This window comes from Salmo trutta, chromosome 16, assembly GCF_901001165.1.
Source record: "Salmo trutta chromosome 16, fSalTru1.1, whole genome shotgun sequence".
NCBI classification, from domain to species: domain Eukaryota; kingdom Metazoa; phylum Chordata; class Actinopteri; order Salmoniformes; family Salmonidae; genus Salmo; species Salmo trutta.
In genome coordinates, this window is record NC_042972.1 from 47150919 (window position 1) to 47167439 (window position 16521).

Genomic DNA, 16521 nt, shown 5'->3' on the forward strand with positions numbered 1-16521 from the left:
AGCACTGTCTACGCAAACCACAGCTGGCTGCTGCTTGAGTGCTGCCTGCCAGCCTTGTCATCTCCGATCTAGACTACTGCAACTCTGTTGGCTGGGCTCCCCGCTTGTGGCAGCAAACCCCTTCAACTTATCCAGAACGACGCAGCACGCCTGGTGTTCAATCTTCCAAAGCTCTCCCATGTCACCCCAGTCCTCCGCACACTCCACTGGCTTCCAGTCTAAGCTCACATCATCTTCAAGACGCTGGTGCTTGCCTACGGAGCAGCGAAGGGAACTGCCCATCCCTACCTTCAGGCTATGATCAAACCCTACACCCCAACCCGAGCCCTCCGTTCTGCCACCTCCGGTCTCTTGGCCCTCCAACCCCTACAGGAGAGCAGTTCCCACTCAACCCAGTCAAAACTCTTCTTTGTCCTGGCACCCCAATGGTGGAACAACCTTCCCTCTAATGTCAAGACAGAGGAGTCCCTGCCCATCTTCCAAAAACGTCTGAACCCTATCTCTGTAAAGAGCATCTTAAATAAATCCCACGGCATACTTGCTATGATTGGGATATGTTGTTGTCTCACCGTGAATGCACTGATGTAAGACGCTCAGGATAAAAGCGTGTGCTAAATGACTTATGTAAATGCCTGCTAGCTCATAGAAAGACAGCTCTCCTCTCTGCTGCTTTGAATGGCAAGTGGACTGCTCGCTTTTATTCCACATTCAGAAGGGAAAGAAATGTAGTCTGTGCAGCACAACAATATAAGATAGACTTTTCATAACTATCTGGGAATTGATTCACAGCAACACAATGAAATTGAATGCCTGGGCTCTAGAGGTTTTCCCAGCCAGGTGCCCTGAGGCAGCATCTTCAACAGGAGAGGGTTAGTAACTCTTCCTGGATGCTGGACAGCCTCTGTCTCTCTCTCTCCATCTCTCTGCCTCTGTTGACACCACAGCTGATATGAGCCAGGTCTCAGGGCAGAAAGAGAGAAAAAAAGCTTCGCTTTGTTTATCGACTGAAAAACATAAACAGAAAAGGGAAATGTAACAATTCAATCATAGGTAAAGGCGGCGAGCACAAGGTCTAATCCATTTAATGATCGATGCGGGGTTGCAGCCAGTGGAAGCCAGCTTGTTGATAGGTCAAGCTGACATTTGGCTCCAATGTACAGCGGTGGAGGGAAAGAGGGAGGCGGATTGGAAAGCACTCAACCACAGATGCCCTTCTGCCGTTTCATCTCCTTGACTGACTGAAATGAGACTGATTGAGTTTTCCAGTGGCTTGACAGTGCTGCTGCTTCTGCTCAAAGCGTACGCTGAGCTGAGAGAGCACTCAAGACCAGGACTCTCTGTTCTCTTCGTCTGCTGCAGCGAAACAGACAGACCAACCGGGACTGCAGCGCCGATCTCCACCATTGATTTTTATACATCTATTATTAATTGGCCATCGAGGCGTTTTCTTTTCCAGAGAGAAAAGCTCCATCAAACACCCGGCAGAGCTTTTATCATGTCTGCATCTGGGCGCTGGGCCTACATCATCACTGGCGCACATTTTTCAAATCTGGCTTTTTCCAGACTAGCACACCACTCGGCTGAACCCCTGCCAAGAATAAAACAGAGCTCATTACCGAATAATGCCCTTGCAGGCTTACATTTTTAACGTGTAAGTAATTGTAAAATATGTACACGGGTGAGGAAAGAGCCATGCATGCTATATCAATTAGGGAAGACACTACACAGATCTCTCGCGAGTTGACACACATCTTGTACTGCACAGTGCACTGTCCATCTGCTTCTTCTCATCTGTGTGTACTGTCACAGAGGCTTCTGTCTCAGTCACTGGGACTCCACTGCAGCACTGAGGGAGACAGTACAGTCCACACACTCTCCAACGGCACCTTTGACATGGGAGAATGGATACGTCTCACAGCGTCTCTGTCAGTCAAGTAGCCGTGCTGTGACAAATGACTCGTCTAATCCTCTCCTCCAGTGCAGCGCACTGAAGCAGCATGAAAGCCACTTTGCTTGGCCCCTGGACCTGGGAGGTAATTATGCTCTAGGGGCTGAAGGTCCCTGCAGAGGGAGAAAGAGGACGGGGGGACGGGACGGGGGGGGATAGTGAACTTACTTGACCCTCTGGATCCAGACGCAGTAGTCTGTGATGTAGAGGTCGTTCAATATGTAGGCCGGTTCATTCTCCCGGAAGACTTTGTGAATATCCAACAAGCACTTCAGGACGCAGGCTTTCCCTGGACAGGAAAAACAGAAGGAGTAGAAATTGAAAAATGTTGTTGTTCTACGGCAATGTGAAGAATGGTAAATATAGCAGTGTTGCTAGCAGGGACTGAGGTTACAAAAATCTCATTGTTCCATACAGCCTTCCTTCAAATTATAGGCTGAACAGGCTATGAGAGATCATGTGAGCATTGCAAGACCATCCAACTGCAGACCACTGAGAGTCATTTATACTCATGACAGAGAGCAATTAATCAACTTTCAGGCCTCGTTTATCTAGTTTAAATAGTCCAGAATTTCAACTCAAGTGGGCCAAGATAATGCAAAGGGTTCATTTCATACCAGTTTATGAAAAAAAGATTGGGCCTGATGTTCCTCGAAGGGAAAGCCAAAGATTACCATTACAAAAAGGGACACACCTGGAGGGAGCCACGTTTGATCCATAACATTTGCTGCCACAAACCCCAGGAGTATAAATAGCCCCTTAATGGGACAGAGCTGGCCCATTGCAGAGCACGGAGGTCTACAGACAATCCTCTTGTCCAGGATTGGCTGGCAGCAGACAGACATTCCAGTCCATTCCAAACAAACAGCACACTCGCTCTGAGGAAAACCTTGCACAAACATTTGGTTCTCATTTAGAGCATGAGCGCTCACAGAGGACCAGGAGCCTCACCTCTCCCTGCTTCCAAACTCACTGCAGACACAAAGCCCTCCCTGCTTCCAAACTCACTGCAGACACAAAGCCCTCCCTGCTTCCAAACTCACTGCAGACACAAAGCCCTCCCTGCTTCCAAACTCACTGCAGACACTAAGCCCTCCCTGCTTCCAAACTCACTGCAGACACTAAGCCCTCCCTGCTTCCAAACTTACTGCAGACACAAAGCCCTCCCTGCTTCCAAACTCACTGCAGACACTAAGCCCTCCCTGCTTCCAAACTCACTGCAGACACTAAGCCCTCCCTGCTTCCAAACTCACTGCAGACACTAAGCCCTCCCTGCTTCCAAACTCACTGCAGACACTAAGCCCTCCCTGCTTCCAAACTCACTGCAGACACAAAGCCCTCCCTGCTTCCAAACTTACTGCAGACACAAAGCCCTCCCTGCTTCCAAACTCACTGCAGACACTAAGCCCTCCCTGCTTCCAAACTCACTGCAGACACAAAGCCCTCCCTGCTTCCAAACTCACTGCAGACACAAAGCCCTCCCTGCTTCCAAACTCAAGGCAACCCCACCACATCCCTGGAGGTTTTACATTTCTCCCTCTCTGGGAGCGATGGAGACCGTGCAGTTGTTTCACCTCCAACCGTGCCACGTTATGAATCCTGCACTCGTCTGTTTTTCCACGCTGATGACAAGTTGAGCCAGTTAAACACGTTGGTGGCGAGCTTTGGCTGATCCTTGGAGAGGGGAAGACAGGCAGGCAGGCAGAGTCTGGCCCGGGTGGGGGGTGGGGGGGGTGTGTCATGGGCACAGCGACACAGCTGCCACAGGGGCACTGGCCACTAACATCCATCATGGCAAGGTGACAAGACAGCATAAGCAACACATTTACACACTGTAGTCAAGTACACACACACGTTCCAAACACTCCATGTGCATTCCTAATGCTGCGCAGAAAACATTCCATTGGCATCACTACCACACTGGACATGGTAACAGAACACTTCAAGTGTTTCAACTACTGGGAGGGCCATGTGCACCCCAACAGCCCACTGTACTAGCTCATTACAGTGGCGACCCAAACCCTTTCTAGTGGCATATTTAAGTAGAGTAACTGCTCAATTATAGCCAGCTAAAATGTTACAAAGCCAAGAGACGTGTAAAAACATGGACACAGGGAAATGTGAGTTAAGCTACACTGAGGAACCGCAATTCCGGAACATTTCCGGCTCGGTATAGGCTACTCAACTCCAGTGAGTCCTTCGGTCAGCTACACGACTGCAGCCGTGCTAAAGCCTCCCTGCCTAGGAGGCCCTGCCCCGCTCTCCCTGCCTAGGAGGCCCTGCCCCGCTCTCCCTGCCTAGGAGGCCCTGCCCCGCTCTCCCTGCCTAGGAGGCCCTGCCCCGCTCTCCCTGCCTAGGAGGCCCTGCCCCGCTCTCCCTGCGCCCCGCTCTCCCTGCCTAGGAGGCCCATTGGTTCCAGCCACTTAGCGGGCAGCTGGATGAGCGCCTTGAGAAGGACAGTCCGTGATGCCAGAGGGCTGTTCAAATATTTACCCCGGATAACATTTCCTTTAAGGCCTTAACATGTGGCTCCCGCAAGGCATTAATGGGTTTGTTTTCCTAATACCTACCAATGTTTGCTTTCACAGCCATTTAAGTCAAGTGCCTTCAAATTAGAGCACACATTCCATTAGCCTTATCCTGACAAATGAATTAGCTGTGTGGAGTAAACCTGGGAGGAAACGTGTCGTGCCCTCTCAAGACGTACGCCAGCCAGACTGCATTACTGTAGCTTTACAGTTCATTAACGAGAGCCCCATTACTCACTCTCACTCACCTGATGCACGCAAATAAAACAAAATTGCAGAGGCAAACTCATTTAAATGAAGAGGCACTTGCTATCGTTTGCCTGCTTAGACTAACTATCACCAATTAGGTTAGTTTGCATTTTCCAGCACAGAAACAAAATGGGTATGTGACTGTTGAACAAATGTCCAGCGTCAGGAGAGAGATTAAAAAGCTTCATTAGGCTATAACAGGTGAAGTTGTGTGTTTGTTTCTAGAGGATGAAGGTAGATGGTGTCGTGTATTACAGGGAAGCCCACTTCACAGTGACAACCTGGGATTCTCGGATTCCCTCAGCCAGTCTGATCTAATCTGGAGTTTAAAAAGACTTAATTTGCTGTCATTTACAAGCATTCAAATCCCCACAAACCAGCTAATCTCACCCCACACACATCCTAAATGTGTTTACATGGCAGCGCCTTCATCTAGCTACCCGCGGGGCTTTGATTTAAAGATGAATCTTTGCTAGGAGATATCAAAGTCAACAGTCCGTATAGAACAAATCCACACTTCCTGCTTGGAGAGGTTGCTCAGCTTGTGGTGGTATAGTGATGTATGACTGTGGGTGCATGCTGGCTGTAAAGCAGTCTTTGTCAGTCTCCAAAGCACTGAACAGGCAAGCTGCAGCCCACAGCTACTATGCAGGCTTTACCTTCAACAGAAATGCATCAAAGCACATACTGTCCCTCAGGAGTCTCAGAAAACATTGGCCAGAGTCCAGAGACACATTAATTGGGAGGGAAACTAGGCCATATCGAGGGCTTTATAATCTGGGCATGACACGGAGGCTGCCAATACTGCTCTAACCAGCGTCCAGAAAGTGGCCATTGAGGTGTGGAGGTGCCAAGCTGCCTCAGGTCAGGGGTGAGAGGTCACAGAGAGCATAGTCTAGACTCACCTGACTGGAAGATCTGAGCCGCATCCTGCACGGCTGCAGAGACCAGAGAAAAATGCCTGTAGAGCGGGTAACACAACACCCTCCTCCCAAAGGACACCAGGACCTCCTGCAACGAGCTGTATGTCTGAAAGGCAACAACAAAAAAGACATGCTGCATTTTCCTCATGGCCACTCACTATAAACAGACTGATCTTACAAAAAAAGAAAAGGGACTTCACTTCCTCTTAAAATGTTTGGCAGCCTCTTGCTTTTCTCCTTCCCTCCAGCACGAAGCAGGCTAGGCTAGCCCACTCCTAATTGCAGTCATTGGTAAACTAATTACTCCTAACGACTTCCCTTTCATAGAGGGGGAAACGGGCGAGGAACTCTTAAACACCTTCTGCAGTCGCCGCCTTTTAATTGTTGCTGGTCCTTAATCACTGTGTAAACTCGAGGCTTTTCTCCGCACCAGTGGACAAAAGAGCTGAGAGAGAGCCCTCTGCTTTCTCTTTTTATTAATTCTCCCTAGCTTGTTAAAAGTGCGCTCAGAGTGTGACTCGTTGCATGTCATCAGGGCTCATCCCCTCTCCCCCGGGGCTGTTTAGCAGCCTGCCTGGAAATAACACTCAGCCGCACAACAACCACCAACCTGGTCTGTCTGGTTAGGAGGCTGGTTAACAGCGAGCAGATGGAGAGAGGGAGGGGGAAAAGAGAGAGATAAGGGTGAGAGTGAGACGAGGGGGAGAGGGAGAATAAAGAGAAAGACAAAAACAGGGGAGAAAAAACAGGGAAAGATAGAGAGATGGGGAAAAGAGACCTAGTAAGGGAGAGGGTTAGAGAGAGAATGAGAGCAATAGCGATAATGAGCAAAAGAGTGGATGAGAGCGAGTGAGAAACAGAGCAGATGAGAGCGAGCGGACGGGAGAGAGTGAGTGGGTGGATGAGAGCGAGAGAGCGACTGAGAGGGCGTGTCCCGTCAGTCTCTCCCAGACAGATAGCTCTACTGAAGAGGGCTTTCAGGCAGCTGCAGGATGTCATTACTACCTCCTCCATTATCTCCATTATGGCCAAACTGCTGCCGCTCAGGCTTAGGCTCAGACCGCGGCATCCGATTACCAGTCCTTATTGTCAGGTTCACAGGGAAAATGCTACTGATTAAGGGGCTCGCACATCCCAAGGTATAAGACGAGCAGCACACACGCCCTGCTGCGCGGTCCTCTAGTGCGCACACACACCATCGATCGGCGCGCAGACGGCCATCTCACTCCCTCTCCGTCTGTCTGTCAGTTGGGAGCACACACACACACACACACACACACACACACACCTGGGCCTGTTCACAGCCTTGGGGCACACCTTAATACTCCAACCTCAGACACACAAACTCACACGCACAAACCTAAGAGGAACCATTTGTCATAGCCATAACCTGGCCTTCTCTTCCCCTCCAAAACAATGCACTACCAGTGCACCAGTAGGAGATGACAATCAGTTTGTTTATATACAGTGCATTTGGAAAGAATTCATACCCGTTGACTTTTTCCACATTATGTTACAGCCTTATTCTACAATGGATTAAATAGATTTTTCCCTCATCAATATACCCACAAAACCCCATAATGACAAAGCAAAAACTGTCTAGAAAATTTTGCAAAGGTATTTATAAAAAATATGTTTTTACTGAAATATTACATTTACATAAGTATTCAGACCCTTCACTCAGTACTTTGTTGAAGCACCTTTGGCAGCGATTACAGCCTCGAGTCTTCTTGGGTATGACGATACAAGCTTGGCACACCTGTATCTGTGGAGTTTCTCCAATTCTTCTCTGCAGATCATCTCAAGCTCTGTCAGATTAGATGGGGAGCATCGTTGCACAGCTATTTTCAGGTCTCTTCAGTGATCTTCGATTGGGTTCAAGTCCAGGCTCTGGCTGGGCCACTCAAGGACATTCAGAGACTTGTCCCGGCTGTGTGCTTAGGGTCATTGTCCTGTAGAAGGTGAACCTTCACCCCAGTCTGAGGTCCTGAGCGCTCTGGAGCAGGTTTTCATCAAGGATCTCTGTTCTTTGCTCCGTTCATCTTTCCAACGATCTTGACTAGTCTCCCAGTCCCTGCCGCAGAAAAACATCCTCAAAGCACGATGCTGCCATTACCATGCTTCACTGTAGGGATTGTCCCAGGTTTCCCCCAGACTTGACGCTTGTCATTGAGGTCAAAGAGACCAATCAGACCAGAGAATCTTGTTTCTCATGGTCTGAGTCCTATAAGTGCCTTTTGGCAAACTCCAAGTGGGCTGTCATATGCCTTTTACTGAGGAGTGGCTTCCATCTGGACACTACCATAAAGGCATGATTGGCCGAGTGCTGCAGAGATGGTTGTCCTTCTGGAAGGTTCTCCCATCGCCACAGAGGAACTCTGGAGCTCTGTCAGAGTGACCATTGGGTTCTTGGTCACCTCCCTGACCAAGGCCCTTCTCCCTCTGTTCAGTTTGGAAGGGCGGCCAGCTCTAGGAAAAGTCTTGGTGGTCCCAAACGTATTTTTTTTGATACTTTTCCCTCAGAGCTCTAGGGAAAATTCCTTCTACCTCATGACATGGTTTTTGCTCTGACATGCATGGGACCTTATACAGGCAGTTGTGTGCCTTACCAAATCATGTCCAATCAATTAAATATACCACAGGTATACAGACCCGTAGCACTCACATCCGTAGCCATGAAGTGCTTTGAAAGGCTGGTAATGGCTCACAACACCATTATCCCAGAAACCCTAGACCCACTCCAATTTGCATACCGCCCAAACAGATCCACAGATGCAATCTCTATTGCACTCCATGCTGCCCTTTCCCAAAAGGAACACCTATGTGAGAATGCTATTCATTGACTACAGCTCAGCGTTCAACACCATAGTAACCTCAAAGCTCATCACTAAGCTAAGGAACCTGGGACGAAACACCTCCCTCTGCAACTGGATCCTGGGCTTCCTGACGGGCCGCCCCCAGGTGGTGAGGGTAGGTAGCAACACATCTGCCACGCTGATCCTCAACACTGGAGCTCCCCAGGGGTGCGTGCTCAGTCCCCTCCTGTACTCCCGGTTCACCCACGACTGCATGGCCAGGCACGACTCCAACACCATCATTAAGTTTGCAGACGACACAACAGTGGTAGGCCTGATCACCGACAACGACGAGACAGCCTATGGGGAGGAGATCAGAGACCTGGCCAGGTGGTGCCAGAATAACAACCTATCCCTCAACGTAACCAAGACTAAGGAGATGATTGTGGACGACAGGAAAAGGAGCACCGAGCACGCCCCCATTCTCATCGACAGGGCTGTAGTGGAGCAGGACGAGAGCTTCAAGTTCCTTGGTGTCCACATCAACAACAAACTAGAATGGTCCAAACACACCAAGACAGTCGTGAAGAGGGCACGACAAAGTCTATTCCCCCTCAGGAAACTAAAAAGATTTGGCATGGGTCCTGAGAGGTTCTACAGCTGCAACATTGAGAGCATCCTGACCGGTTGCATCACTGCCTGGTACCGCAATTGCTCAGCCTCCGACCGCAAGGCACTTCAGAGGATAGTGCGTACGGCCCAGTACATCACTGGGGCAAAGCTGCCTGCCATCCAGGACCTCGACACCAGGCGGTGTCAGAGGAAGGCCCTAAAAATTGTCAAAGACCCCAGCCAACCCAGTCATAGACTGTTCTCTCTACTACCGCATGGCAAGCGGTACCGGAGTGCCAAGTCTAGGACAAAAAGGCTTCTCAACAGTTTTTACCCCCAAGCCATAAGACTCCTGAACAGGTAACCAAATGGTTACCCGGACTATTTGCATTGTGTGCCCCCCACTACTCTCTGTTGATCATATATGCATAGTCACTTTAACTATACATTCATGTACATACTACCTCAATTGGCTCGACCAACCAGTGTCCCCGCACATTGGCTAACCGGGCTATCTGCATTGTGTCCCACCACCCGCCAACCCCTCTTTTTACGCAACTGCTACTCTCTGTTCATCATATATGCATAGTCACTTTACCATACCTACATGTACATACTACCTCAATAAGCCTGACTAACCGGTGTCTGTATATAGCCTTGCTACTGTTATTTTCAAATGTCTTTATGTTGCTTTATTTCTTTACTTTCCTACACACACACACACACACACACACACACACACACACACACACACTTTTTTCACACTATTGGTTAGAGCCTGTAAGTAAGCATTTCACTGTTGTATTCGGTGCACGTGACAAATAAACTTTGATTTGAGGTGGACTCCAATCAGTTGTAGAAACATCTCAAGGATGATCAATGGAAACAGGATGCACCTGAGCTCAATTTCGAGTCTCAAAGCAAAGGGTCTGAATACTTAAATGTGTTTATTTTTTATTTGTATACATTTGCAAAAAAATTGAAAAACCTATTTTCACTCTGATGAGGAAAATGTTTTATTTAATCTATTTTAGAATATGGATGTAACGTAACAACATTTTGAAAAAGTCAAGGGGTCGGAATACTTTCCGAATGCATGGTATATACAGTACCAGTCAAAAGTTGACACCTACTCATTCCAGGGTTTTTCTTTACTTTTACTACTTTCTATATTGTAGAATAATGAAGACATCAAATCAAAACTATTAAATAACACATTTAGTAACCCCAAAAAAAGTCTTAAATCAAAATATATTTTAGATTCTTCAAAGTAGCCACCCTTTGCCTTGATGACAGCTTTGCACACTCTTTGCATTCTCTCAACCAGCTTCACCTGGAATGCTTTTCCAACAGTTTTGAAAGAGTTCCCACATAATCTGAGCACTTGATGGCTTCTTCTCCTTCACTCTGCAGTCCAACTCATCCCTAACCATCTCAATTGGGTTGAGGTCGGTTGATTGTGGAGGCCAGGTCATCTGATGCAGCACTCCACCACTCTCCTTCTTGGTCAAATAGCCCTTACACAGCCTGGAGGTGTGTTGGGTCATTGTCGTGTTGAAAAACAAATGATAGTCCCACTAAGCACATACCAGATGGTATGGCGTATCGCTGCAGAATGCTGTGGTAGCAATGCTGGTTAAGTGTGCCTTGAATTCTAAATAAATTACTGACAGTATTACTAACAAAGCACCCCCACACCATCACATCTTCCCCTCCATGCTTCACTTTGGGAACTACACATGCAGAGGATCCTTCGTTCACCTACTCTGCATCTCACAAAGACACAGCGGTTGGAACCAAAAATCTCAAATTTGGGACAGATTTCCACCGGTCTAGTGTCCATCGCTCGTTTTCTTGGCCCAAGCAAGTCTCTTCTTCTAATTGGTGTCCTTTAGTAGTTGTTTCTTTGCAGCAAGTCAACCATGAAGGTCTCCTCTGAACAGTTGATGTTGAGATGTGTCTTTTTAACTCTGAAGCATTTATTTGGGCTGCAATTTCTGAGGCTGGTAACTCCAATGAACTTATCCTCTGCAGTAGAGGTAACTCTGGGTCTTCCTTTCCTGTTTCATCATAGCGCTTGATGGTTTTTGCAACTGCACCTGAAGAAACTTTCAAAGTTCTTGAAATTTTTCGGATTGACTGACCTTCATGTCTTATAGTCGTTTCTCTTTGCTTATTTGAGCTGTTCTTGCCATAGCCCTATTTGGTAAAAGACCAAGTCCATACTATCTTCTGTATACCACCTCTACCTTGTCACAACACAACGATTGGCTCAAACGCATTAAGTAGGAAAGAAATTCCACAAATGAACTTTTAACAAGGCACACCTGTTAATTGAAATGCATTCCAGGTGACTACCTCATGAAGCTGGTTGAAAGAATACCAAGAGTGTGCAAAGCTGTCATCAAGGCAAAGGGTGGCTACTTTGAAGAATCTAAAATGTAAAATATATTTAGATTTTCGGTTACTACATGATTCCATACATGTTAATTCGTAATTTTGACGTCTTCACTATTATTCTACAATGTAGAAAACAGTACAAATAAAGAAAAACTCTTGAATGAGTAGGTGTGTCCGAACTTTTGACTGGTACTGTGTGTAATATATATTACACACTGAACAAAAATATAAACACAACATGCGACAATTTCAAAGATGTTACTGAGTAGAGGTTGACCGATTATGATTTTTCAACGCCGATACATATTATTGGAGGACCGGAAACCGCCGATACCGATAAATCGGCCGATTTTTTACATTTATTTGTAATAATGACAATTACAACAATACTGAATGAACACTTATTTTAACTTTATATAATACATCAATAAAATCAATTTAGCCTCAAATAAATAATGAAACATGTTCAATTTGGTTTAAATAATGCAAAAACAAAGTGTTGGAGAAGAAAGTAAAAGTGCAATATGTGCCATGTAAAAAAGCTAACGTTTAAGTGCCTTGCTCAGAACATGAGAACATATGAAAGCTGGTGGTTCCTTTTTACATGAGTCTTCAATATTCGCAGGAAAGAAGTTTTAGGTTGTAGTCATTATAGGACTATTTCTCTCTATACGATTTGTATTTCATATGCACCTTTGACTATTGGATGTTCTTATAGGCACTTTAGTATTGCCAGTGTAACAGTATAGCTTCCGTCCCTCTCCTCGCTCCTACCTGGGCTCGAACCAGGAACACATCGACAACAGCCACCCTCGAAGCAGCGTTACCCATGTAGAGGAAGGGGAACAACTACTCCAAGTCTTAGAGCGAGTGACGTTTGAAACGCTATTAGCGCGCACCCGGCTAACTAGCTTGCCATTTCACATCAGTTACACCAGCCTAATCTTGGGAGTTGATAGGCTTGAAGTCATAAACAGCGCAATGCATTGCGAAGGGCTGCTGGCAAACGCACGAAAGTGCTGTTTGAATTAACACTTACGAGCCTGCTGCTGCCTACCACCGCTCAGTCAGACTGCTCTATCAAATCATAGACTTAATTCTAACATAATAACGCACAGAAATACGAGCCTTAGGTCATTAATATGGTCGAATCCGGAAACTATCATCTCGAAAACCAAACGTTTTTCCTGCCAGTGAAATACGGAACCGGTCCCTATTTTATCTAATGGGTGGCATCCCTAAGTCTAAATATTCCTGTTACATTGCACAACCTTCAATGTTGTCATAATTACGTAAAATTCTGGTAAATTACTTCGCGACGAGCCAGGCGGCCCAAACTGTTGCATATACCCTTACTCTGCGTGCAATGAACGCAAAATGACACAATTTCACCTGGTTAATATTGCCTGCTAACCTGGATTTCTTTTAGCTAAATATGCAGGTTTAAAAATATATACTTCTGTGTATTGATTTTAAGAAAGGCATTGATGTTTATGGTTAGGTACAGTCGTGCAACGATTGTGCTTTTTTCGCAAATGCGCTTTTGTTAAATCATCCCCCGTTTGGCGAAGTTGGCTGTCTTTGTTAGGAAGAAATAGTCTTCACAGTTCGCAACGAGCCAGGCGGCCCAAACTGCTGCATATACCCTGACTCTGTTGCAGAGAAGTGACACATTTTCCCTAGTTAAAAGAAATTCATGTTAGCAGGCAATATGAACTAAATATGCAAGTTTAAAAATATATACTTGTGTATTGATTTTAAGAAAGGCATTGATGTTTATGGTTTGAGCAACGTGTACCTAAGCGATTATATGCAATGCAGGACAGGCTAGATAAACTAGTAATATCATCAACCATGTGTAGTTAAGTAGTGATAATGATTGATTGATTGTTTTTTATGAGATAAGTTTAATGCTAGCTAGCAACTTATCTTGGCTTCTTACTGCATTCGCGTAACAGGCAGGCTCCTCGTGGAGTGCAATGTAAAGCAGGTGGTTAGAGCGTTGGACTAGTTAACCGTAAGGTTGCAAGATTGAATCCCCGAGCTGACAAGGTAAAAATCTGTCGTTCTCCCCTGAACAAGGCAGTTAACCCACCGTTCCTAGGCCGTCATTGAAAATAAGAATGTGTTCTTAACTGACTTGCCTAGTTAAAGGTCTAAAAAAATAAAATATATATATTTTTTTAAATTGGCCAAATCGGCATCCAAAAATACCGATTTCCGATTGTTATGAAAACTTGAAATCGGCCCCAATTAATCGGCAATTCCGATTAATCGGTCGACCTCTATTACCGAGTTACAGTTCATGTGAGGAAATCAGTCAATGTAAATAAATTAGGCCATAATCTATGGATTTCACATGACTGGGCAGGGGTGCAGCCATGGGTGGGCATAGGCCCACCCACTTGGCTGCCAGCCACCCCCACCCCCCACTGGGGAGCCAGGCCCAGCCAATCATAATTTGGTTATCCCCCCAAAAGGGCTTTATTACAGACAGAAATACTCCTCAGCACTCCCCTCCCCCCACCTCAGACAATACTGCAGGTGAAGAAGCCAGATGTGGTCTGCAGTTGTGAGGCTGGTTGGACGTACTGCCAAATTCTCTAAAATGACTTTAGAGGCAGCTTATGGTAGAGAAATGAACATTACATGATCTGGCAACAGCTCTGGTGGACATTCCTGCAGTCAGCATGCCACTTGCACGCTCCCTCAAAACTTGAGACATCTCTGGCATTGTGTCATGTGACCAATAGGCACATTTTAAAGTGGCCTTTTATTGTCCCTAGCACAAGGTGGGCCTGTGTAATGATCATGCTGTTCACCTGTCAGGTGGATGGATTATCTTGGCAAAGGAGAAATTCTCACTAACAGTTTCTGGGATTTTCCTATTTCAGCTCATGAAATATGGATCAACATTTTACATGTTGTGTTTATATATTTTTTTTATACAAACTTTCCACCCAGCTGCAGCAAACTCAATCAAATGGTAATTTCCTAGGGCTGGTTGAGAGCTTTCCTCCGTCAGCGGCTGGAGCAGACACATTTAAATCAATAAAAGCCTTTAGCTCAAGATGGGGCCAGAAGCTGAAAATAGCCAGAATAGGGAAGCCATGCCCAAGGTCATACTAAGGGATTTATTATTCCATGATAATTTGACTTTAATTGACTTAAAATGGGGACTGCCTCCCCATTACTTACCTCAAGCCAGCAGAGAGTCCCACTGAGTTTTCTGATGGTCCACGGTGATTCAACCTGCAGTCATAATGAGAGGACAGAGGTCAACTTCTACACGCGCTTTAGAGAATCAAGGTAGGCCTACAACACATGAGAAAGCAATGTTACCAATAACAGGCAAACTCAGGCCACACTCTCTTTAACACTCCGTCCCTAGTGTCCATTATAGATACCTTACAACACGATCTCTGGAAAAGCAGACTGCTCCAGAATCTCGAAGGAGTATAAGGCCGTAACACCCCAGATGTTCATAGAACGTTCACAGATGACTTCACAGGTTGCTGTCTAAAGTATGTGTTTACGGCAGTACTAAGAACTACAGCTCCGGATCTGACCCAATGATGTATATAAACACATGAATATGTGACCATGGTCTAACCTCACCATCTCCCATAGTAGACCTTTATTTAAGCAATAGGGCTCAAGGTGGTGTGGTATATGGCCAATTTACCACGGCGCAACGTGGAGTGCCTGGATACAGCCCTTAGCCGTGAGGTGCCTGATTGCTATTATAAACTGGTTACCAACGTAATTGGAGGTAACAATGTATTTTTTGTCATAGCTGTGGTATACGGTCTGATATTCAGGGTTCAAACGACCCAGTCTATAATCTATTTTAGAACGAGCAACTGGGTCGAGCCCATAGATGTTGAACAAAAAGACTAAGACTCGGTCGCGTCTCTGGCAACCTAACCGATAGGCAGCTTGGGTAGCAACCGTAGATTTGTGCCGGGACTAGATCTTGTGGAAGGATGAAATAGTATGAATTATTTCATCATTAAAAAAATTTTAAAACAATTTATAAAAGCATGTCTGTCATTATTTGAATATGTTGGTAACCAGTTGTGGAAAAGTGATTATGTCCTCAAAGGATGTGTTTGGAGGATATATTGGCCCGGTTTGTGGGAACAACACTCATGCCAATATATCCTCCAAAACACCAGCTTCTTGGGCATTATCACTTAAACATCTATTTCCATCTGTGCAACAACAGACTGGGAGTTCTATGCATTGCGGGTTAGTGACAGTAAGACAACATAAAAAAAAAACTCAAGATCCCTATAGGAACTTGGTGTAAGTCCATGTTAAAGCTTTGACCTGGAGGGAGATGTAGAGGCTAATTGTCGGTCACTAACTCACGTTGTGCTCTCCCTCTGTAGTGCGCAATTCGTAGCAGTATGCCAGGATGATGTCCACCAGGCTGAGCCACACCTGGAAACGGGACTTCTTGTCCAGGATGTAGGAATGGTTGGTAAACTTTCTTAGCTGCTCCTTCTCATCATCAGTGAAGGACACCGCTGCAAAACAACAGTCCACCCTTAGACTCACTGGGTTTTACATAGGTCTAATCATGACTGCAAACACATTCATTTCTAACAGTTCATGCACATATTCTACTATGAAGCAAAAGAGGGATCCATCATTTCTATTATGTGGCAGAGATGGCCCATGGCTTGAATTGTGAGGAAAACACTAGGTTATCAGTTCTTTTGGAAAGAATCAAAGTCCCTGAGTTTCTTCCTCAGTTACTGATCAAGATACCTTCGACCCAAACTCAATTGGTAAAGTTTTATGTGCAACGTTCAGTGCTGAAAACAAAGCTTAAGGTCTGCAAGAACAGATTCCAAGTCAGCACTTTCTCTGCAGCTTATGGAACAGCTGAAAGCAATCCTTCCCTTTGCCTGTCGAGGACAGCCCCTATACTGAGCCCCTGAGTGTGTGGGCTTGACTGTGCGTGCACACACTACAGCAGCAGTTTCAAATGATCCTCTTGGCTGCACTGGGCTCTTGGCTCTGCTGGGAACTGGATTCCTGCTCCATTACATCAGGGC

The 16521-nt window shown here is 46.0% G+C and overlaps 1 protein-coding gene across 1 annotated transcript in view; it reads right to left on the bottom strand.

The window, feature by feature from the left end:
- LOC115150876 (protein SHQ1 homolog) overlaps positions 1-16521 on the bottom strand; it is a 38656-nt gene that overhangs the window by 9993 nt on the left and 12142 nt on the right. Inside the window, exons 8-11 of the mRNA XM_029694650.1 lie at positions 15830-15987; positions 14654-14707; positions 5631-5754; positions 2117-2237 (exon numbers count right to left, since the gene is read on the bottom strand). Of these exons, the coding sequence (XP_029550510.1) occupies positions 2117-2237; positions 5631-5754; positions 14654-14707; positions 15830-15987 (457 nt within the window). The remainder of the gene's footprint in view (positions 1-2116; positions 2238-5630; positions 5755-14653; positions 14708-15829; positions 15988-16521) is intronic.